The sequence below is a fragment of the Callithrix jacchus genome, chromosome 1 (assembly GCF_049354715.1).
Source record: "Callithrix jacchus isolate 240 chromosome 1, calJac240_pri, whole genome shotgun sequence".
Taxonomy (NCBI): domain Eukaryota; kingdom Metazoa; phylum Chordata; class Mammalia; order Primates; family Cebidae; genus Callithrix; species Callithrix jacchus.
Genome location: NC_133502.1, coordinates 169,124,248 through 169,148,757, shown reverse-complemented (window position 1 = coordinate 169,148,757; position 24,510 = coordinate 169,124,248). Strand labels below are relative to the sequence as shown.

The 24,510-nt window shown below is 42.9% G+C and overlaps 1 protein-coding gene and 1 pseudogene across 1 annotated transcript in view; one reads left to right on the top strand and one right to left on the bottom strand.

Moving 5' to 3' along the window:
• Window positions 1-900: 900 nt before the first annotated feature.
• LOC100399737 (adenosylhomocysteinase pseudogene) lies at window positions 901-4,969 on the bottom strand (annotated as a pseudogene).
• Window positions 4,970-10,477: 5,508 nt separating this feature from the next.
• MEGF9 (multiple EGF like domains 9) overlaps window positions 10,478-24,510 on the top strand; it is a 122,888-nt gene continuing 108,855 nt past the window's right edge. The window contains exon 1 of the mRNA XM_035255903.3: window positions 10,478-11,199. Within this exon, the coding sequence (XP_035111794.1) occupies window positions 10,587-11,199 (613 nt within the window). The 5' untranslated portion in view covers window positions 10,478-10,586. The remainder of the gene's footprint in view (window positions 11,200-24,510) is intronic.

Sequence of the window (24,510 nt, the reverse complement as noted above, 5' to 3'; positions counted from 1 at the left end):
CTGGGCTCACTGCAACCTCCACCTCCCAGGTTCAAGTGATTCTCCTGCTTCAGCCTCCCAAGTAGCTGAGACTATAGGCACCCGCCACCACACCCAGCTAATTTTTGTATTTTTCGTAGAGATGGGGCTTCATCATGTTGGCCAGGATGGTCTTGATCTCCTGACATCATGATCTGCCTGCCTCGGCCTCCCAAAGTGCTGGGATTACAGGCATGAGCCACTACGCCTGGCCCAACATCTTTTGAGTGTTCAGTATGGGGCAGAGTTTTGGCTTGATGCTTTATATTCATTTGACCTTGAGGCCAATGAGATCAATATTATGATCCCTGTTTTACAGAGAAGCAAATTGAGACACAGAGCTAAAGTAACTGGTACAAGATTATACAGCTAGAAAGACCAGATTTGAACCCAGCATTCTTTACTGCTAAACTACTGTATCCCCTAATAACAATAGCAACAAAAATATTCAAAGCTGAGGAAGTACATGAGGCAGGTGTGGAAATCTGGACCTGAGGTCTAAATAAATGACTACAAATTCTATTTTTTCATTTGTTAGCGTGGTTATCTTGGACAAGTCATTTGACTACTTTGAGTGACAACACACTGGCTTGTAAAGTGGGGGTAATCACTCTCTCTACTTCACAGATAAGACTAAAAAGATTAAAAGGGGAATGCACAGTGGTTCAAGCCTGAAATCCCAACACTTTGGGAGGCTGAGGGGAAGATTGCTTGAGGCCAGGAGTTCAAGACCTGGGCAACATAGCAAGACCCCCATCTCTACAAAAAAATTTAAAAAGATAATGTGCAACTGGAGCCCCAGCTACTCGGGAGGCTGAGGCAGGAGGATCATTTGATCCCAGGAATTTGAGGCTACAGTGAGCTATGATTACATCACTGCATTCTAGCCTGGGTGACAGAGCAAGTCCCTGTATTTGTTTTCTTTTTGATTTTTAGTTAAAAGGTATAATGTATGTGACGTGTTTAGAATTGATTCCTGGCACATAATAAGTACATAATTAGTAAATGTTAAGTCTCCATCGTTGTTGTTATTTTTGTTGTTACTACCAGCATCTTTCCTCCAGGGTTGTTGCCAAGTTCAAATGAGATGACGCCTAGGAAAGCACTGTGCTGTGCACCTGTCAGTAATCCCCTTTATTACAATTATAGCAACCTAAGGGATAGTTGTTTGTGAAGCTCCAACCCTATTCCTCCCCTAAATGGTTCAAATTCTTTGTATTGCAGCCAGCACTGATGACGAGCGAGGGTTTGACTTGGTGCCCACTGTGAATGACGTCCTTCAATAGATCTCCAAGAACTGCAGCAAATGCTTTTCTGGGCTTATTTTAGCATCAGAGGGCTTTTGAAGCAGGATTTCAACATTTAGCTTCATTGTGTGGGGATGGTGCCTTGCATTTAATGTGGGTTTACAGCTTGAGTCTTTCTTCCTCTCATCATCTCGAGACCGTGAGGGCAGGTCAGGGATGTGGTTGGCAGACATGTCCCCAGATTCAAATGAATTCTATTGTTGATTGTTAATGGTTTTGAGAGTAATAAGTGCTCACTATGAAGAAAATTGGAAAATGTAGAAAACTATGAAGGAGAAAAAGTTAAATATCCATAATGCAGTCACTCAGAAACAAAGAATGTTAACATTTTGGTGTGTTTCCTTTTGGTCTTTTATCATTTACATAATTCGGGGTCATGGTATAAATAGTTATATTAACAATTTCTTCCACAATTTTATCTTGTAAGAATTTCCTTCATAAGTATCTTTTTTTTTTTTTTTGAGACAGGGTCACCCAGGCTGGAGTGCAGTGGCACCATCTCCACACACTGCAACCTCCACTTCCCGGGTTTAAGTGATCTTCCCACCTCAGCCTCTTAGAGTAGCTGGAACTACAGGTGCAACCACCACGCTAGGCGAATTTTTTGTATTTCTGGTAGAGATGGAGTTTCGCCATTTTGCCCAGGCTGGTCTCGAACTCCTGAGCTCAAGCAATCTGCCCAGGTGGACCTCCCAAAGTGTTGGGATTACAGGCATGAGCCACTGTGCCTGGATATGAGTATCATCGTTATTTTTTTAGGCACCAAGATTTTTATTTACCCACCTTCCCACTTTCTTTTAACATTATAAACCAAATCATTCTCCTTTTGACCCAGGGTTGTGATAGGAACTGTCTTGTTACAAAGTGGTAGCTGATCTATGCCTGCTTTTATGTTTTTATGGCCCCTCTGGCTGTCAATTCTCTGTCCTTTCTCAGTTATCCCTTAACAGTCTATTGTAACCCCTGTAAACAGGGACTAAAAGTACCAACCTCATTGTTGTGAGGTTTAAGAGAAGGCCCAGCCCTAAGCCAGGCTCTCAGGAAAATTCAAACAACAGTTCCTCTTTGCCCTTCAATATAGCTCCTTCTCATCTGTCATGGGCTGAAGAACCACTGACCCTGTAAAACAAGCACACAAATCTAAGTCCACAGATCAGGAACCTTACCTGAAAGGTAAGGTACATGGGCTTTGTGACTCCACTACCAACTTCCAAACTTAGGAAGGACTGACTTAGTGAGCAGTTCCAAGACCACTCAGCTCATGGTTTCCCGTGGATGCCTCCCTTGTATTTCCATCATGACCAGGGTTTGAGGAGGGGCCTCTCAATTCCCCCTGCCACACTTGACACAGTGTGAGGGATGCTGTAGAGGCCAAAAACTGAGTGACCAGCCCCAGGAAGTCGATGGGGGACACCGACAAACCAATCGCAAAATTGGTGCCATTCGCTTTTAGGGAGGAGAGGCAGGGCCTGAACAAAGACAGCAGCTGGAAAGGTGAAGGGCAGGCCTGGCTCTCAGCAGCAGTAGTGATCTGGCTTGAAGGGGCCATCACGGGACATGCCCAGCTATCGGGCTTGCTTCTCAGTCAGCTTGGTCAATTTCACATTCAGCTTGCCCAGGGGAGCTTCAGCCACTGTGTCATCCAGCTTCTTGGGCAGGAAGTGAACCCCGATGGGGTACTTGTCTGAGTGGCTTCACAGCTCAATCTGCACCATCACCTGGGTGATGAAGGTGTTACTCACCATGAAGCTGGGGCAGCCCATGACATAACCCAGGCTGACCAGCCAACCCTCAGCCAGCAGGATGATATGACGCCCATTCTTCAGCCAGTACTGGTCGACCTGGGGCTTGATGTTCACCGTCTCCGCAACATTCTTGTTGAGCTACCTGACACTGATCTCCACGTCAAAGCATCCAGTGTTACACACGATGACATCATCTTTCATTTGCTGCAAGTGCTGGCCAAGGATGATGTCGACACAGGCTGTGGTGGTGACAAAGATGTTGCCCTCTTGACAGGCCTCATCCGTGGTGGTCACCTCATAGCCTTCCATGGGAGCTGCAGTACACTGACAGGGTCAGTCTCGGTGATGATGACGTGGGCCCCAAAACCCCACAGGGCGTGGGCACAGCCCCCACCCACATTGCCTTAGCCTGCTACCACTGCTACCTGGCTGGCAATCATTATGTCTTGGCCCACTTGATGTCATTCATCTGTGAGGGACTCCTGGCAGCCACAGAGGTTGTGAAATTTTGCTCTTGGTGACGGAGTCATTGATGTTGATGGCAGGCACCTTCAGGATTCCATTGGCCATCATCTTGTACAGGTTGTGGACCGTGGTTGTGATATCCTAAGAGATGCCTCAGATGCTCGACATGAGCTGTGGGTACTTGGTGTGGATGAGGTTAGTAAGGTCACCCCCATCATCCAGAATCACGTTGAAGGGCCCATCCTTCAAGTACAGTGTCTGTTCAATGCACCAGGGTACTCCTCATTCATTTTGCCCTTCCGGGTGAACACTGGCATGCCAGCCTTGGCAAAGGCAGCTGCTGCATGGTCCTGGGTGGAGAAGATGTTGCAACTAGACCACTGCTCCCGAACACCCAGGGAGATGAGAGTCTCAATGAGGATGGCCGTCTCCACACTCATTTGCAGGCAGCCAGCAACGCGGGTGCTCTTCAGTGGCCTGGAGGGCAAGTACAGCTCCCGAATGGCCACCAGGCCCGGCAACTCATTCCCTGCAATATCCAGGGTCTTGTGTTCCCAGGTGTCCAGGCTGATGTCACCAACTTTGTAGGGCAGTTTGTCAGACATGCTGGTGGTGCCTTTGATGGACAAGAGCAAGGGGGCTGGGCCTCAGTCTGGGGACAGGCATTGGATGGGCAGTGCCGGGCAGGCAGCACTGGGCAGGTATCATTTTTTATAGATGTATAGTATTTCTACACAGAAACATCATAGAGCACAGAGTACTCAACAAATCCTTTGTTGTCAACTATTTAGGTTTTCCTAATTTTTGTAATTATATAACACTCTGGTGAACATTTTTGTACATATTTACATCTGATTATTTATTTCCCTTGGAGAGATTATTTTTTTATCTTTTTGGGACAGTGTCTCACTTGTTGCCCAGGCTGGAGTACAGTGATGTGATCATGGCTCACTACAGCCTTGACTTCCCAAGCTCAGGTGATTCTCCCACCTCAGCCTCCCAGGTAGCTGGGACTTCAGGTGCATACCACCATGTCCAGCTAATTTTCAGTAATTTTTTTTTTAGTAAAGATGGGGTTTCCCCATGTTGCCCAGGCTGGTCTTAAACTCCTGAGTTCAAGAGATCTACCCACCTCAGTCTCCCAAAGTGTTGGGATCACCAGCATCAGCCACTGTGCCTAGCCTTTGGATAGATCCTTAAACGTGGAAATAATGGGCCAGGCATGATGACCCCTTATTTGGGCACTTTGAGAGGCTGAGGTGGGTGGATCACCTGAGATTGGGAGTTCGAGACCAGACTGACCAACATGGAGAAACCCTGTCTCTACTAAAAATACAAAATTAGCCGGGTGTGGTGGTGCATGCCTGTAATCCCAGCTACTCCAGAGGCTGAGGCAGGAGAATCGCGAACCTGGGATGTTGCTGTGAGCCGAGATCATGCCATTACACCCAGCCCGGGCAACAAGAGTGAGACTCCATCTCAAAAAAAAAAAAATATATATATATATATATAAAAGAAAAAGTGGAAATAATGAGTCAAAAAGTATAAACACTTTTAAGGCTTTCTGGAAAGGTCTTATCACTTAACATTTCTATCAACAGTGAGAGGCCATAACAAGATTTACCAGTTTGTAAACATTGTTGCCAAATCAATAGGTTAAAAAAGTGGCAACTCCTTATCTCAACTTGCAATTCTTTAATTACTCAAGTTGCATATGCAGCATTTCCTATTTCTTAGTCATTTGTACTGCCTTCTGTGACTTGTCTGTTAGTGTCCTCTGCTGGGCTGACTTTGTGAACAGTGGCCCCAATAATCCTACAGTTGTCTGCAGAAGATGCCAAACCTTGCATTTAGCCACATCTGATAGGAGGCCAGCCTCTGGCAGGATTAGAAATAGTCCATGTCAGCATTGCTGTTTCAATGAAACCAGAAAGGGAAAAGGTTTCCGTGTTTTATTGGAATTTGGGAGATGAACATATTTTGCTAAGCCATATCTATCATATTACTATGCCTTCTTTCATTTTCTCACTCTCAAGTCTTCTCTTTTTTTAAATGCTTTTCTAGCAGAAGGGTTAAATTTGGTGCATGTGTGTCCTTTATTTCACTATGTGTTCACTAACCTCCTACTATGTGCAACACATAGTTGCCACATTAATGGACCACTATGTATAGAGAATAGCCTGGACTTTGGAGTCAGAAGGGACTTGGGCAAGTCCCTTAAGCTCTTGGAGGCCCAGTTTCCTCTTCTCTCAAGTGCAGATGATAGTCCTGTTTTTGAGGAATAAATGTGTTATGAATGTAAAACTCCTGGAACAGCATCTGCCATATCATAAGACTTCACAGACAGTTTTTTTTTCGAGTTGGAGTCTTGCTCTGTCACCCAGGCTTGAGTGCAGTGACACGATCTAGGTTTACTGCAACCTCCGCCTCCCAGGTTCAAGCAATTCTCCTGCCTCAGCTTCCTAAGTGGCTGGGATTACAGGTGTCTGCTACATGCATGTCTAATTTTTTTTTTTGTTTGTTTGTATTTTTAGTAGAGACGGGGTTTCACTGTGTTGGCCAGGCTAGTTTGAACTCCTGATCTTGTGATCCACCCATCTCAGCCTCCTAAAGTGCTGGGATTATAGGCATGAGCCACCGCACCCAGCTCACGGACAATTCTTGAGCCATTTCTGTGTATTTGACACTGTGCTAGGTGCTGACTATAATAGAGAAATCAGATGGCGCCTTTTACAGCATCTCCTTTACTGAGGATAAAAGATAAGAAAGATAAGAAAACTGAGGCTCAGAGAGGTGAAAGGTTTCCTCTAAGGTCATACAGTTGGCAGTCATGACCCAAGTCTGTCTGACTCTAAAGACACAAGCTCCTCCCATGAGAAGAGAGGAGAAAAGTCAGGCTACACATTGGCTCTAAAAAGGCCCTCTCTGACCCCTGCTGTTCTGTGGTCCTTAAGCCTTTGGCTCCAGGTCTCATGGGTGGGTTGACAGCTTTCATTAGAGCCCTAGGCTTTAGCTACAGTTCTGGGGCAATAGGAAAAAGTGCCAGTCAATGTTCTGTTACACAGAGTGTGACAGCTATAATTTTTAATTTTTCTTTTCTTCTTTCCATTATAAGTATTTTCCCTTTATAGTTAAGGGTGCCAGTGGGAGCCAGCCAGCCTCAGTTTGATTTCTGGCTCTATTATTTACTAAGTGACCATGGGCAAGTTGCTTAACCTGTGTCCTAGTTTCCGTATCTGTAAAATGTAGATAATAATAGACTGTAGACTGAATGTTTGTGTCCCTTTAAAATTCATAGGTTGAAATCCAAACTCTCCATGTGAAAGTATTTGGAAGGCTTTGAGAGGTGATTAGGTCATGAAGTCTGAGCCATCATGAATAGAATTAGTGTCCTTTTAAAGAACACCAGGGAGCTCACTGAATCTGGTAGTGCCTTGATCTTGGACATCCCAGGCACCAGAACTGGGAGAGATACATTTTTGTTGTCTACAAGCCACAATCTACAGGACTTTGTTGCAGCAGCCCAAAGGGACTAAGACATAATAGTACCTACTTCCTGGGGTTCTTAGGATTCAACAAAATCATTCATATGTAGCTCTTAGTATAATGTCTAGCATAGACTATGAGCTCAATTGTTTACTATTAATATTTCCTATACTGTTTTCATAGCTACACTTACAATGACTTTATATGATTAAATTTAATGGATATAATAATACCTTCCTCTTGTGTCAGATATGTAAGGTGTTTTCAATTTTTAAACACTAAGTAAAACTAAGAAAATCATCTTGTAGTTTAGAGATTAAGGAAGATTTAAGGTTAAAGAAATTTAAGAATTAAATGTCGAATGAATTAACATTAATACATTTAAATTACTAACATCTGTCAAAAAATTTAATATTTTCTATATCTACTACAGGCTAATTATCCCATCTTAAAAGCCGCCACATGGATGATCCTTGCCTAAGGCGGAGAGCTGACCTGGATCACTTGACAAGGTCTCCTAGTCATTTGCTCTATGGTTCTCCTAGCCAAGAAGCTGCATCAGCTTTTTCCCCCTTGCCAGGGAACCTCTGATACAGCAAAGCTCAGGGCCAACCCAGCATTTTCAGATATCATTTGGAAATATCAGGTAGGGCAACTGTCAGGTCATGCCACCTGATGGGGAACTTATGGGGCAGGGGTTTCTGCCCTGGTCCTTCAGCCAACAAGGCTCCAAGTTAGCAATGGCATAACTAAAATATGAACCTACATAGATTGAGTACCATCTGTATACCAGGCTCTGCGAAAACATTCTCCTCAATCCTCAGCTCAACAAATGAGAGATGATTTACTGGCCCCATTTAATAGATGAGAAAACTGGCCTGACGCAGTGGCTCACGTCTGTAATCCCAGCACTTTGGGAGGTTGAGGAGGGAGGATCACCTGAGCTCAGGAGTTTGAGACCAGCCTGGCCAATGTGGTGAAATCCCATCTCTAGTAAAAATATAAGAATTAGCCGGGCATGGTGGCAGGTGCCTGTAATCCCAGCTACTTGGGAGGCTGAGGCAGGAGAATCGATTGAACCTGGGAAGCAGAGGTTGCAGTGAGCCGAGAAGGCACCATTGCACTCCCGCTTGGGCAACAAGGGCAAAATGCAGACTCAAAAAGAAGATAAGAAAACAGGCTCAGAGAGGTGAAAGGTTTCCTCCAAGGTCATACAGCTGGCAGTCATGACCCAAATCTGTCTGACTCTAAAGACACAAGCTCTTCCCATGAACACTACAAGACTTTAATTTAATTCCATTTAACCAGCATGGATTAGCACTTACAAGGGTTGCCCCTGCTAGGTACTGAGAACAGGGAGAACATCTGATGGAAGAGACAGACACATAAATAACAAGTTCTAGCATTAAAGAAGATGCATGCCCAGGAGAAGTAATGAAGCCATGTGGGCAATTCAATTTATCCCGTTGTATATATTTCTGAAAGCCATCCTTAATTCTTTTAGGAAAAGGCAAGGGAGAGGTAGATTGGTAGATCAGGGCTGTAATCAAAGCATAAACAAAGGGTGGTGGGGAAATGAGGAGGGAGAGATTAATTCCCACTCAAATCCAGGAATGTCTTTTAGAGAATGTGGCATTTTGGTTGGGGTTTGATGAGACAGGGACAATGGGCAAGGGAATATGGGGGACCAGCATGACGTGTCCACCCTCCCAAAGCAAAGTAAAAATAGAACTTTGGTTAGTGCTTGCTAAATATTGGTCCTGAAGCCAGAACACATTCTCCCGCATTCCCACTGTCTTATATACATAGACCTATCAAGACACACCCAAAGATAACCACAAATGTAAAAACACAGAAAATTACATAAACACACACCAGTACATATGCACAGATTATTAAGACACAATATATGAAAATAGATGTTAGCTCCCATACTCATAAACTCACACAGACAGATATGATACTCATAAACACAGACTCACAAACATATTTATGCATGCATACACAGCCTCCCCCACGCATTACTCATGCAGGAAAATAAATGCATGCTTTCATTAACATACACAGGTTCACATAGAAATCTCATCCTGCCGGTCTGGTTGAAGGCCAATGACTAATGGGAAACCATGCACAAAGGCAAACATCACGTAGGGGAGGCCGGGTTGGGTTAGCAGTGAGGCTTGGATTAAGCCCCATCAGATGACAAACCCGCCCTGCCTGGCTCCCCCTGGAAGCTGCTGAGGCGAGGCAGCAGCGCCTGACCTAGCTCTGGATCCTGGACGGATGATGCGAGGCTGCGTGCCCGAATTCCAGCTTGATCCAGGGTTTAGTGTCATCCAGGGTCAAGCTCGGCTATCAGCCCCACCCTGATCCCTGCAACCAGCAGGAGGCTCTGGGGACACTGCAGGGCTGGGGCCTGGGGCTACTTTCTAATCCTAGGCTTGCCCTGGCACAGAACGCTGAGAGTCGTTAGCATTAATGAGGGTTTACAACAGTGGGCCAGGCGCTGGGCTAAGCCCTTTACGTCCATGACTTAATTCTCTCAACAGCTCTGAGAGGGGTGAGGAGTGTCCTATCATCTTCATTTTAGTGGTGAAACACTGCGCTCAGGCCACAAAACCATTCAGCAAGAGACATCAAGTTGAGGTTAACCCCGTCTGATCCTATTCTCCCCGGGGTTTAGGTAAGTGTGCTTGCAAGCCTGTTTCCTCCTCGCAGGAAGCCTGTATCTTCTGCCCTGAAGGGTCTCCACCGCCCAGTCCCGCCCCCTCATCCAGCCTGGCACAACATCTGGCCCACAGCAGGTGTCTGGTGAGGGCGTGGGTCTCGGTTCAGGGAGGCTCTCAGCAAGGGCCTCAGTTTCCCCATCTCTGAAATGGGAATGGAGGCAGACACCTCGCAAGGCTGAGGCTAGGCTCTCTGGAGCAGCAGAGGGCATGCTAAGCTCTACATCCTCGCTGCCGCCGCCCTCTCCCATCGCGGGGTTCCCGCGCGGTCCCCGCCCGAGACCGGGTGCGGCACCAGCGCCCCATTGTTCACGAGGTCCGGGATGCTTCCAAGTGCGGATTCCATCCCCCGGTCGAGCTCGCAGCCCAGTAGAGCAGATGACTAGGCCCGATATCTGCCGCGCGGGGCGCATCCTTTGTCTGCTCCGCGGCTCCCGGTGCCCAAGGCCCGCGCCCCACTCCTAGGGCAGACAAAGCCGGGGCCGCCGCGAGCCCGGCGGGCTGGAGCTGGGCTCGCACCACCCTTCTCCCGCCTCACGGACCGCCCCCTCTCCTGGACGTCCTATGATTGGCCCACAGTGCTACAAAGAGGCCGGGAAGCGGGCGGATCACGTGGGCTAGTCTGGCCTCCCATTGGTTAGGCGTGGCTGCCAATCGAGGAGGGCGGGCGGTCCGCGCTCGGTCCGGTCGCTCCCTCCGCTCTGGGGCCCGCCCGCGGGGCCGGCCGCCTGTCAGAGGGAGGCGGCGATGGTGCGCCCGGTGGCGGCGGCGGTTGCGGAGGCTTCCTCGGTCGGATTGCAGCGAGGAGAAGATGACTGACCAACCGACTGGCTGAATGAATGAATGGCGGAGCCGAGCGCGCCATGAGGAGCCTGCCGAGCCTGGGCGGCCTCGCCCTGTTGTGCTGCGCCGCCGCCGCCGCCGCCGCCGCCTCAGCCGCCTCGGCGGGGAATGTCACCGGTGGCGGCGGGGCCGCGGGGCAGGTGGACGCGTCGCCGGGCCCCGGGCTGCGGGGAGAGCCCAGCCACCCTTTCTCTAGGGCGACGGCTCCCACGGCCCAGGCCCCGAGGACCGGGCCCCCGCGCGCCACTGTCCACCGACCCCTGGCTGCGACTTCTCCAGCCCGGTCTCCGGAGACCACCCCGCCTCGGGCAACGGCCGGACCCACCACCTTTCAGACGCCGCTCGGCCCCTCGCCGACCACCCCTCTGGCGGCTGAACACACTTCGACCACCTCTCAGGTGCGGACCGAATCCGCGCCAACCAGCCTTTCGTCGACCACTAGCCTGGCGCCGACCACCGCTGTAGCGATCACCGTCCCGGCGCCCACCGCTCCCCGGACCCCAACCCCCGTTCTCTCCGGCAGCGGCAGCAGTAGCAGCAGCAGCAGCAGCAGCATCCGCATCTTCCCCACCCCACCTGCCACCGAGGCCCACTCTTCGCCTCCTCCAGGTGAGTCCGGTGCTCCCTCTTGGGTAGGACCGGTCCTCACCCCAGCGCCAGCATCTAGGGTTGGGTTCTTGCCTATAATTGATCGTTTCTTGCTCCAAAGGCTCCCCATGTTCCGGCTCCCAAGGGGAGATCCCAGCTCCAGCTAGCCCCCCCTCCCGCCCCCAATCAATCTGGAAAGTCTTTTGTCCCCCGTGGGCCGTGCTCCCTCGGGAGGGGGTGGCTGCTGGGTGGAAGGCATCTCATCTTCTTCCCAACAGGGCTTCGGGCCTTTTTCAGAGACCCAGAATGCGCGCAAACTTTTGGGTTGGGTTCGCGCACCCAGTCTCTCTGCCTGTGTTATTTGGGGGAAGTTTGAAAGCCCGCATAGTACCTCCTTCAACCACTGGGTCAAAAGCTGAGGATAAGGGATTCCTTTCAAAGCTCCAGTTTCCCTGGTCATTTCTTCTTGTTTATGTAAATATCAGATATGTGTATGTTTCACGTGGAAGAGAGGGAGTGAGAGGATTTTGTTTACAAGCAATATAGGGACCACTTGAGGGCAAAAAAGAAAAACAAAAAAAGGCATTGTAAGCCATGTTGTCCCTGCAAATAAGTGGATTCAGTAGGTCATTTAGGACAGGTGTGTATCTAGGTTGAGCACGCTTATAAATTAGGTTAAATCTCTTTCTTGCACAGTTTTTTTCTTCCAGAAGTGTAAGCTCAACATGTTTGGACAAATACACAATTTAAACAAGGATGCCTATTTTTGTCTCCTTAAGCCAGGATATTCAACTTTGCTGATGTTGATAAATGCCAATTTCTGTTTGAGCCCACGTAGAAACGGCTTTTCTTGCCGAAGTCTTGAAGCAAAGTTAGAGATAACTCCTGTTCTTTCCCCGTTTAAATCTAGAGTGGACCTAGAACTAAAACAAAACAAAACAAAACAAAACAAAACCAAACCTACCTTGTCAAGACGTTAGGCAAAATTTTCTGAGTTCTCTTGTTTTGAGTTTGGGTGGAGATTTGTCCAAATCGTTTGTCTAGCTGGGTCTGTGACCTAAATCTTAGGCTTAGCTGAGGCAGGTATGGACTTTGCACTATAATTGAGTGTGTAGAGAATTTTCCCACATGGTTATGAGCCTTAATACAGTCTTGAGTCTTGGGTTAGCGCTTTGCAATGACATAAGTAGGATTATTCCCCCATAAAAAGCCAAAGGTGCATCTCTTCCAGCTTCAAGGATATTATTAGCTAGCTGGGTTTTACCTATAACCCCTTTTGGCTTTCATATAGAGAGATTGACATATTACTGAGTGACAGGAAGCATAGTGGTTGAGAATATGGACTCTGGAGTTTATTCCTTGGTTTGAATCCTAGCTCTTCCCTTTGTTAGTTGTGTAAGCTTAGGTGGGTCACTGAAGCTCTCTGGACTCAGTTTCTTTGACTGTGAAACAAAGATAATATTATAGTAGTATTTATCTCATAGGTTGCTATGAAGACTTTTTTGTTTTTGTTTTTTTGTTTTTTGGCACAGGGTCTGGCTCTGTTCCCGAGACTGAAGTGCAGTGGTGCAATCTTGGCTCACTGCAACCTCTGCCTCCCGGGCTCAAGCGATCCTTCCACCTCAGCCTCCTGAATAGCTGAGACTACAGGTGTGAGTCACCACACCCAGCTAATTTTTTGTAGAGATAAGATCTCATTATATTGCCTAGGCTAGTCTTGAATTCCTCAACCGAAGCAATCCTCCTGCCTCGGCCTCCCAAAGTGCTAGGATTACAGGCATGATTCACTGCACCAGGCCTGCTGGGAAGATTGAATAAGTTAATAAACTTAACTGTGTTTACAACAGTTCCTAGTGCAGAATAATCACCGTATGTGTTAGCTATGCTTATGACCAGGCCTCTGTGTGTGTGTGTGTGTGTGTGTGTGTGTGTGTGTAGAAAGTATTTGAGAAAACTAATAGGGACTTGTGGTGATTTTTATTTGTTTTAGTAAAATATAATAGAAAAAGAATGAATTTGATTCTCTGGAGTTTTAAGCATACAGAAACATTTAAGTAGCAAGATTACTGACTTTGGTTAGTATCTGATAAATAAATGTGTGTAATTCATGTTATTTTACTTTTACTATTTTTGTATTGTTATTTTTAAACCGCAAAGGTAACCCCTACAGGCAAAAAAATATAAACAACCAGAAGTCCACAAAGGAGAAAGGGAAAGTCACTCCTTCACTGCCGTCTAGTTTCAGCCAGTCCTTAGAAGTTACCGCTGTTAACAATTTGTCAGATCTTTTTTCAGCTGTTTTTGCTGGGCATATGTGAACATACACACAGGGTATTTAAAAATAGATTTTAAAAAATCAAAATTGAATAATTCACATTTCACAACTTGTGATATTCACTTAACTGTGTATCATGGACTTAAAAAAAAAGTCAGTATCTAGAGTCTACTTTATTCTTTTCAATAGTTGCATTTTCCAGGGTAAGAATGTATCATAATTTATTTAACCAAGGCCTTATTTATGGACACTTAGATTCTTCTAAGCTTCACTAAAAAAGCCCAGAGAGGAAGCAGCACAGAGTATTTTTGTTAAGTCTGTCATATATTTACTATATTCTCTAATACTTTCACTGGAGTTGCTTAGAATCCAACTCAGTTTAAACTGAAGTAAAGCTCGTTTGATTACTATTTGCCATCTGAACTGTTGTTCAGGGCTTTTAGTAATTTTCATGAACTAACATATTATGTCTATGGTGGTCTTTGGTTGAAGAAATTTTAGAAGGATGTCCAATTTCAGTAACTTTCCTGTGTTTTAAATATTAGGTAGTTTGTACTTTTCTGTGTGTTCACTCTGGATTGCCAGTGTCTCAGCAGCTGAACTGACTTTACAGTGATCTGATCAAGTATGGAACATGGGCTCCAGCCTACTTTGAACAGTAAACATCTCTTTGGCAGAAGGAAAACTTACAATTGAATTTGAGAGAACTGGTTTGGCTTGCAAAGTTGGATTCCCTGGCATTTGAGAAGATGGTTGTACAGTATTTTTTAATTTCAACATTCCTGTAAGAACTAAGTGCCATTGATAATATATTATTTGCTTGGATAGGTCTTATAGATTCGTTTTGAATTAATAATTTCTTTCATGGAGATTGAGCTGAGAGCTCTTGCCTGCTCCTCAGTTAGGGCCCTCTTTTGTTTACAGGTACACTGATCTGCAAACTGAAACTAATTGCCCAGCAAGCAGGCATTTTTTCTCCCACAAACCCAGTGAAGCATTCAGCCGATTGGTTAGCTGGGTAGGACATTTTAAGCAGGGTGAAGAGAGATGCTGTGATACCAGAAGTAGTAACAATCAGCAGTAACACACTGAGGTAATGACAGAGGTTTGATTTTTTTTTTTTTTTTTTTTGAAGTGGAGTTTCACTCTTGTTGCCCAGGCTGGAATGCAGTGGTACAATCTCGGCTCACTGCAACTTCTGCCTCCTGGGTTTCAAGCGATTCTCTTGCCTCAGCCTCCTGAGTAGCTGGGGATTGCAGGCACCTGCCACCATGCCCGGCTAATTTTTGTATTTTTAATAGAGATGAGGTTTCACCACATTGGCCAGGCTGGTCTCAAACGTCTGACCTCAGGTAATCTGCCCTTCTTGGCCTCCCAAAGTGCTGGGATTACAGATGTAAGCCACCGTGCCTGGCCCAAATGTTTGATTTTTAAAATTATGGACCCTTAGGGTAAGGCAGGACTTAACATCCTACTACCTCCTAATGTGGCTCTACATTTGAAGAAATATTTCCATAGGCTTAGCTGAAATTTCTTCTTTCAGTTAGCTGATTGATCTGGCTCTGCCAGTTGGGGCCACACAGAAAAAGTCAGCTCTCTTTGTGCCATGACAATTCTTATGGATTTGGGGACAGGGATCATGCTACCTCTCAGTCTGGGCTAAATAACTTCAGCTCCTTCATCTGGTCTTTCTGTGACATGGTTTCAGATTTTCTCACTATCTTACTTCTCTTCTAGTATTTTTTATTTTTATTTTTGAATCGAAGTCCCACTCTGTTGCCCAGGCTGGAATGCAGTGGCCGTGATCTTGGTTCACTGTAACCTCCACCTCCCAGTTTCAAGCAATTCTCCTGCCTTAGCCTCCTGAGTAGCTGGGATTACGGTGCATGCCACCAAGCCTGGCTACTTTTTGTATTTTTAGTAGAGACAGGGTTTCACCATGTTAGCCAGGCTGGTCTCAAACTCCTGACCTCAACAGACCCACCTGCCTCTCAGCCTCCGCAAGTGCTGGGATTACAGGCGTGAGCCACTGTGCCTGGCCCTCTTCTAGTCTTTTTCAGTCTTTTTGTGTCTCTCCCAAAATGTGGAACAGAGCTGAATGTAATACTCCAGATGTACTCTAACCAGCTTGTAGCAGAAAGGGGAGTTGCCTCATTCCTTCTGGATGGGATACTGATGTTGATGTGGTTAGTTCCTAATCACAGTAGCTTTTTGGCAGCCGCATTATGTTGTTGACTCATTGAGCCCATTAAGATTGCTAAGTTCTGTTAAAATTTATTTATTTTTAAGTGTGTGCTGGGTGAGTCCTCTGTTCATTTTGGACTTGGAAATTCTTGTAATTTTGTGAAGTATAATCTGAGACATTTACTGAATTTCTAAGATCGATTGTGTTAAATTCAATTATCCTTTTAGATCCCAAGTTTGTCAGTCTACTCCACCCAGTTTATTTGCATTTACCTACAGGGTGTTCCTATAGACAGAGTCTAAAGACAAGTTAGGGCAGATTATTCTTACCTCATAGGGGAGAGTAAATTTACAGATGATAAAACAATTTGGAAGGCAAGGGATAATAATTTAGGTTAGCTTTGAAGGGTCTCTTTCAGCTCTAAAGTTCTGTGATGATTTGGTCTGCATGATTCAAGGCATATTTATGCCCCCCAAAGCACCTTAATTATTTATTTGTTAGGGAAGGGATAATAATTTAGGTTAGCTTTGAAGGGTCTCTTTCAGCTCTAAAGTTCTGTGATGATTTGGTCTGCATGATTCAAGGTATATTTATGCCCCCCAAAGAACCTTAATTATTTATTTGTTACCTAAGTGATGAGAATAGACTTTGTCCCATCCAGAAGCAAGCCGTAGAATTTAGAATTTGGAAACTCTGACTACCGTGATATGTAAATAAAATATTGCAGATGTATTATATTTGTTTTGTTGTGGGGTTTTTCTTTGGTTGTTGTTGTTGTTTGTTTGTTTGAGACAAAGTCTTGCTCAGCTGCCCAGGTTGGAGTGCAGTGATACCTTCTTGGCTCACTGCAACTTCTGCCTCCCAGGTTCAAGCAATTCTCCTGTCTTAGTCTCCCGAGCAGCTGGGACTACAGGCATGTGCCACCATACCTGGCTAATTTTCTTATATTTTTAGTAGAGATGGGGTTTCACCATGTTGGTCAGGCTGGTTTTGAACTCCTGACCTCAAATGATCTGCCTGCTTGGCCACCCAAAGTGCTGGAATTACAGGTGTGAGCCACTGTGCCTGGCCAAGGTAATGTTTTCCTCACCCTAACACTCTCTAATAGTAGATTCAGGATCCTATTTGTGTTTCTTTAAGAAGATGACATTTATTTTAAGGAAATGCAAACTGTCCAAGCTTCAAAGTTAATATAGATCCATAGTCTTTTATCCAATACCTGTGGGTTGGATGTGTTTCAGAATTGAGATTTTAAAATTTTTTTCATAAATACATTCCAGTGAACTGGGGGCAGCATCCTGTAATCAGACACATTAAGATCAAACACATTAAGTAATATCTGCAGTAAAATGCACATATCTTTATACTGAGTGGGATAAATAAAGACTATCAGTAGCCTTGCATTTGCTCAGGTTAGGTTTTGTTGCCAAACATATTCAGGATAGGTCAGATATTTGCCACCAAATGAGTTTCAGGAAAATTTTTAGTTTCACAGCTTCTGGTATTTAGCATCAGGTTTGAGGGATTGCGGACTACTGTAATAGTAATTACAAACCCACTGACTATGTTCTAAGTGTCATACACACACACACACGCACACACACATACACATACATATAAATCATTTAATCTTCAAAACAGGAACTATTGAGTTATTTACTATGATTATCCTAATTTTATAGATAAGGAAATTGAGTCCTGTGGAAGACCAGCTCTGGTAGAAGCTAATTTCAAACCTAGTGGGTCTGACTCCAGAATCCATATTATTGGGATTTAAAGAAATACAGTTGCTGGCCAGGCGTGGTGGCTCATGCCTGTAATCCCAGCACTTTGAGAGGTCGAGGTGGGTGGATCACAAGGTCAGGAAATCGAGACCATCCTGGCCAACATGGTGAAACCCCATCTCTACTGAAAATACAAAAAAAAAAAAAAAAAAAAAACCTGGGCGTGGTGGTGTGCACCTGTGGTCCCAGCTACTCAGGAGGCTGAGGCAGGGGAATCCCTTGATCCTAGGAGGCAGAAATTGCAATGAGCTGAGATTGCACCATTGCACTCCAGTCTGGTGACAGAGCGAGACTCCAGGAAAAAAAAGAAAAAGAAAAAAAGAAATATAGTTGCCTAGAAGAGTAGGAAATCATTTTGCTAAAAATATTGGTTCTTGGATATTAATCTGAGAAAACTTCTACTGGTCTTTGGCATTTAATGTCTTCATTCCACTGTGTGCTATTCATTCATCTTCCTGAATTTTCTTTCTTTTTTTTTTTGAGACAGGGTCTCACTCTGTCTCCCAGGCTGGCGTGCAGCAGCACAATCATGGCTCACTGCAGCCTTGACCTCCTGGGCTCAAATGATTCTCCCTCCAGAGCAGCTGGCACTACAGGTGTGCACCACCATACCGAGCTAGTTTTTGTATTTTTAGTAGAGATGGGATTTTGCTATGTTACCCAGGCTGGTCTCGAATTCCTGAGCTCAAGCAGTCCACCCACTTGGACTTTCAAAGTACTGGAATTACAGATGCGAGACACTATGCCCAGCCACCTTCCTGAATTTTGTTTGACAATGTTTTACAATTGTCATATTAAATTATAGCTTTTATTGTTTCATAAATTGGGTTCTAAGTTTGTCTGTGATGGAGAGATTTGTTCATATTTTTTGTGGGGCCAGGCCCAGGGACTTCTAAATTTATCAGACCTTATGCCTGGCCTAATGGCCCAGGTTTCTATAGACATTACTTAGTCTGATTAGTTTCTGGCTCATCATAGGTAAACTCCAGAACATTGGTTTCAAATCTTCTGAATTATGTCCCCAGGAAGCCTTTTGGCTAGTTGGAAATTTACACATTGAAATAATCTGACTAGGTCTTTTTATCTTGATCTCTTAAAAAGACCCATAAAATTAAAGTGTGCATTACTTTTCATCTTAGCATTTCTAAGCGTGTGTATATTAACTTCCAGACGTTCTGGCACCCTTATAAAAGGAATGGAAGAAAAGTATTGTAGTGCTGTTTTTACTGATGAGTAAATTATGGGTGGAGAGAGTTCTGCTCTAGGGTATTTAATCAGAAGAAAATAGAAATGTAAGACCTTGTTTAGTTGAAAGACAGTGTTAGATGATATTTTAAGTTATAAATAGCTTTAATCCATACTTTTTGCCTTGATCTTGATTTGTGTGTGTGTGTGTGTTTTTTTTAGGTGTGATAAAAAATCTTTGTTACTAATGTTAACGTTATGTTACAGGGACCTCTTCTGTGATCACTTAGTCTTTTTTCAAGTATATGTTTTGATTTATCTGTTTTTTTACTAGAAATGACTACCCTGACTGCACTGGTAACTTTAAAGGAGGATTTCTAAAAATGTGATGAAGAAGATAAAGATTATGTCTGGATACCTATGTTTGAATCTTAGTAAAAGTTTACTAAAAATAATTATCATTTTAGATGTATCTATATGAGTACGTGATAGATTTGTGTCAAAATAATCTCTCTAATAATGTTACTGTTCTATAGATAATTATTGACAGAAAAAATCTTTATTATTTTGTCTTCATTGAAAAAAAACTTTCTTCTATGCTCCTTGTTCATTTTTTTTTTCAATTTAAAGTCTTCTCTGTGTTCCTCTCACTCATATCTTTTATTTTTAGCCCCATCCATTCTTTCCATGATCTTTAAGGAACCAAATTACCCTCTCTGTTGAACAATTTACCACTTTGTCCTCCTTCAGTGCTTCTTCAAAGCCTAATTCTTCCAAGAAGTCTTTCTAGATGAACAAAAAGTCCTTGAAGATGTTTAGCGTCAGCATGTGTGGTGTTGAACAGTTTGCACTCAAAACAGAATCCATCTTTCTCTGTGACTTTGACTTTTTTCCTATTGATTTGTTTTTAGTCTATTTCATTTAGATTATGAAGCATTCTTAATAAGCAAATGTCATCTTTTATACAATATTCAGAACATGGTAATTATTCTCTCTTTTTGAAAAAAATGGAGAAAAGATTTTCTTTTTCCACTGGTGTCTTCTTTATTGTCCAGCTTATACCCCACTCCCACACCCTCTGCCATCTTCATCTGAGGAACAATAAAGAAAAAAATTTCATAACGGAAGTTATCTGGCTCTAAAAAAAACATCAAGTACTTTGACCAAGTAGCAGATTTATTTTCCTATTTATGAATAATATGAGCTGTTTTTGTGGTTGGTGGTTTGGGATGCATACCAGTATAAAAGGCCTAATTTGATTAAGAAATAAATGTTTGATCTTTTGAATGATAGAATTTCCCCATTAGAAATACAATTAAAGTTAATAGTGAACAGAGTGCTTCTTTTTTTTTTTTTGAGGTGGAGTTTCGCTCTTGTTACCCAGGCTGGAGTGCATTGGCACGATCTTGGCTCACTGCAACCTCCGCTTTCTGGGTTCAAGCAATTCTCCTGCCTCAGCCTCTTGAGTAGCTGGGACTACAGGCTCACACCACCATGCCCAGCTAATTTTTTTGGTATTTTTAGTAGAGACGGTGTTTCACCTTGTTGACCAGGATGGTCTCGATCTCTTGACCTCGTGATCCACCCGCCTCGGCCTCCCCAGAGTGCTTCTATATTAATAATTAACAAGTGTGCAGTACATTATGACTTACAAGGTGCTCTTAGAATATCTAAAACCTTGCAATTCATATTTTGTTGATTTCTGCATATTACATGAATGAAAAAGGCTTGTCTTCTCTGTTTGTACTTTTATTGGTGAATATTGATCATACCTTTATAGGTTTTGGTGGGTTTCAGATGTGATACTTTGAATTTCAAATCATAATGTTTTAAGTTTATTTTTTAAGTATAAATCTTGGCTTGTTTAGCTGCCCATATTTATATGATGAAAAATGGTATTTGGAGAAGAGAACTGCTTACTTTATATTTTCTTTCCTAGACACTACACCTGGCTGAATGTTGTGGAAAGAGCCCAGTAGTAACTGAAAGTAAATGGTGTTGGAGATACTAAGGTGAACTACAGAACTTGACTTGGAGGGCTCAAATGATGAATTTCATTTCTTTTTTCTTTCTTTTTTTTTTTTTTGAGATGAAGTCTCGCTCTGTCATCCAGGCTGGATTGCAGTGGTGCAATCTCAGTTCACTACTATCCCCGCCTCCTGGGTTCCAGCAGTTCTCCTGCCTCAGCCTCTCGAGTAGCTGGGATTACAGGTGTCTGCCACCATGCCCAGCTAATTTATGTATTTTTAGTACAGATAGGGTTTTGCCATGTTGGCCAGGTTGGTCTGAAACTCCTGCCCTCAAGTGATCCACTTGCCTTGGCCTCCCAAAGTGCTTGGATTACAGGCATGAGCCACTGCACCTGGACTAAATTTTCTTTCTTCATATTGAAATACTTAATTCTTTCTTAGTATAAGAATCTCTTTGCAATTATATATATATATATATATATATATCTTTTTTTTTTCCAAGATAGACTCTCACTGTGTCTCCCAGGCTGGAGTGCAGTGATGCCATCTCGGCACACTGCAATCTCTACCTCTTAGGTTAAAGCGATTCTCTTGCTTCAGCCTCCCAAGTAGCTGGGATTACAGGTGCCCACCACCATGCCCAGCTAATTTTTGTATTTTTAGTAGAGACACAGTTTCACCATGTTGGCCAGGCTGGTCTCAAACTCCTGACCTCAGGTGATCCACCCGTCTGGGTCTCCCAGAGTGCTGGGATTACAGGCATGAACCACCGCACCTGGACCACAATCTCTTTGGAATTATCTTAACCTGCTATTTCAGTTGGACTGCCTCAAATCACTGTGTTAATGGCAAAGAGATTTACACTTTCACTTCTAATGTTAACTGAGCACATATTATATGCCTGATTACCTATAAGGATTTTTTTTACATACATCATGTTATTTAATTTTTAAACAATGCAGAAGTTAAATCTTATTAGCCATACTTTATGACTGGCAAACACTGAGATTCAGAAAGTTAAAGTAGTTTACTCAAGCCTATCAGGCTTACGGACCCCATGAGGGCAGGACTTCTGTTTGCTTTGTTCACCATTATACCTCTGCTGTCCAGCACAAATAGATTCTTAATAAATATTTAGTAACTGAATTAGTGAAAAGGAGGGAACCGTTTGTAGGTATACTAGACATGCAGTGTCCATTATTCTTGAGAAAAATAATGTAATCATAGCCTTTCTCTTTAGTTTAGAAATGAACTTTTCTCTCACTCATAGTAATATAAGGAATAGTATGAGAACCTGCTTAGGGCAAGTGGAACTCCTTGAGATCTATCTTATTATATTAATTATTCATTTTTTGTTACATAATTTTTTCCCTTGTATTTTTCTTAAAGGAAGAACAATAATGGATAAATGAACATTTGATGACTTTGTAGAAAGGGTAGCTAAGTTGCAAAAGCTAAGCAGTTGTCTGTAAGATGTGGGGTCCTAAGTTTTTTATTAGTTCTTTTACTAGTTCTCTATCTAGTGAAAGCAAGTAGTTTGCTTTGTTAAATGAGGTAGACTAGATTTGTCCTTTTTAAACAGTATTATTTGGGGACCTAGGATTCCTCAGATGTGTTTGGGAGCTCTTATATGGACTAGAGAGGCTAGCAGGTCTACTTCTGGACCATTTACACCCAGCTCTCACCTCTCATCCCCACATCACCACCCACACTTTCATCAGCTCTTCTCTCATTTGGCTTATCTATTGGATTTGTCCTTTCAGTAAATATTTTTGAAATAGGAATTCTCTTACTCTAACATTTTGTGATAAAGAAATTTGGTAATCTATGAGCTTACATTAAAATATTTACATTATATTAAGTAATACTATACATAAGAGGAGAGAAATATACCAAAATGTTAATTGGTTAAAGCTAAGTAATGGGATTATGGGTAATTTTAATTTCCTTCTTTGTGTTTTTCTGAATTTTTAAAGTTTTTTCAGTGACTATATCCAATTCTAATTTTATGGTCATAAAAATAAATGAATAACATTTAAAAATGAATAAAAAGTTCTGATAAGCTTGGTTAGTCTTTACTTATATAATAAGATCAAGTCAGATGATATTACGTAGGGTCACTTAACTATAATTTCTGTCATTGACTAACCAAGTTTGATCTATATCAGAGGTATTTTTTTAGTCTAAGTGAGTCAGGGTTTTGAAGAAAGGAGATTGCTGAAGATAGCACCAAAGAAAGGAAACTATTCCTGAGGCCTGACAAATCTTAAACATTGAGTAGGAATGACATATTTAAGATTTGGTACCCTTAGGGAAAGTTTAACTGAGATCTTCAGCAGAGGCTGAAAATTGAGAGCTAGTTCTTTCTCCATTTCATTCTGACTAGGTAATTTAAAGCATGCACTTAAAAATTACTTAAGGTAGCTTATTGAAATAGATCTTGTTTAGATTGTACAAAATTTGAATTCATGGCATTGTTCATAGTCTTTATCAATATAATATAGTTGATTATTTCTTCCTTAAACTTACAGAGCCCCTAAAAGTTTGGTTTCAGTCTGTCCATATGTTTTGCAATTAGATCAGATGGGATTGCTGTTATACTGGTAATATAACAGATGTTCTCTATGATACCTTGCCAGGGAGACAGCTAAGCTCTAATGGAAGGAGAAATTTATTCATTTGGAAAAAGGAATGTATTCTGCCTAGTCACAGGGAAAACGATAAGGAGTAAGAATGTTGTCAACCTGGCTGGAGAATGTTAAATAACCTTTTACTAAATTTTAGACCTGTTAGATAACTGAGTCTGAAAACTTATTTCAGTCTTGCATGCTCCCAAGAAACTGGCCTATTATCACAGATCTTATTAGACTTTTATCATTTATTTTTAAATAATCTAGTGCTTTTACTTGATATGTATGAGCAAAAGGAAGAGATTAGAAGTAGTAGCATTGTTAACTGCAAGGAAGATATAATATTTCCTACTCCCTTTTAATTTTGGATTTTTTCTTTTTTTGAGACAGGGTCACACTGTCACCAAGGTTGGAGTGCAGTGACATGATTGTGGCTCGCTGTAGTCTTGACCTCCTGGGTTCAAGTGATCCTCCCATCTCAGCCCCTCCAGTAGCTGGTACTACAGGCATGTGCCACCATGCCTGGCTAATTTTTTTAAACATTAATTTTTTTTTTTTTTTTTGTAGATACAGGGTTTCACTACGTTACCTAGGCTGGTCTCAAATTCTTGGGCTAAAGTGATCCACCCACCTCAGCTTCCCAAAGTGTTGAGATTACAGGCTTGAGCCACTGTGCCTGGCCTGGAAATGGTCTTTAAAGATGAAATTTCTTTAAAAAATATTCTAGGAAAAGTGTAGATGTTATTCATTTTGAAGGCAATTGGATAACTCGAATAGTTTTTTAGATTCTCTTCAGTCCTGTTAATCATCATAGGGATTGGGAAGGGCTATTGGAAATAATGGGGGGAAAGGACTTGCATTCCAATATATTTAACCTGTTTTGTTTGTTTATTGAGGCTTGATGAGAGGAAGGCATTGGGCTTTTTCTGCTGTAGATTTTTAATGTGATTTTATATTTATTGTAATCCTAGAGTGTGTTTTATTAGTTCTATATGAATAGCACCAGTGGTATAGTCCCACCATCTATTGATGTTGTATGGGTTAATGAATAGTTATAAAGTGTACCAAAAACTGAAAGCAATCTAGCTGTTGGTTATTATTATACTAAATTGTTGGTATACTGCCTGCAAACCTATCCTGTTCAACTGGTTTGAGTTTTTAAGTTAGTTTGTTGCTTCAACTTGGCCACAAAGGCAGGGCTGAATGGTCCAGCTAATCAGTGGAATAGAAGTCAGAAGAACTAAATTTCAATCTTGCTATTCACTTTTTGGGTTATTGACACATTTTTTTGATGACTCTGTGA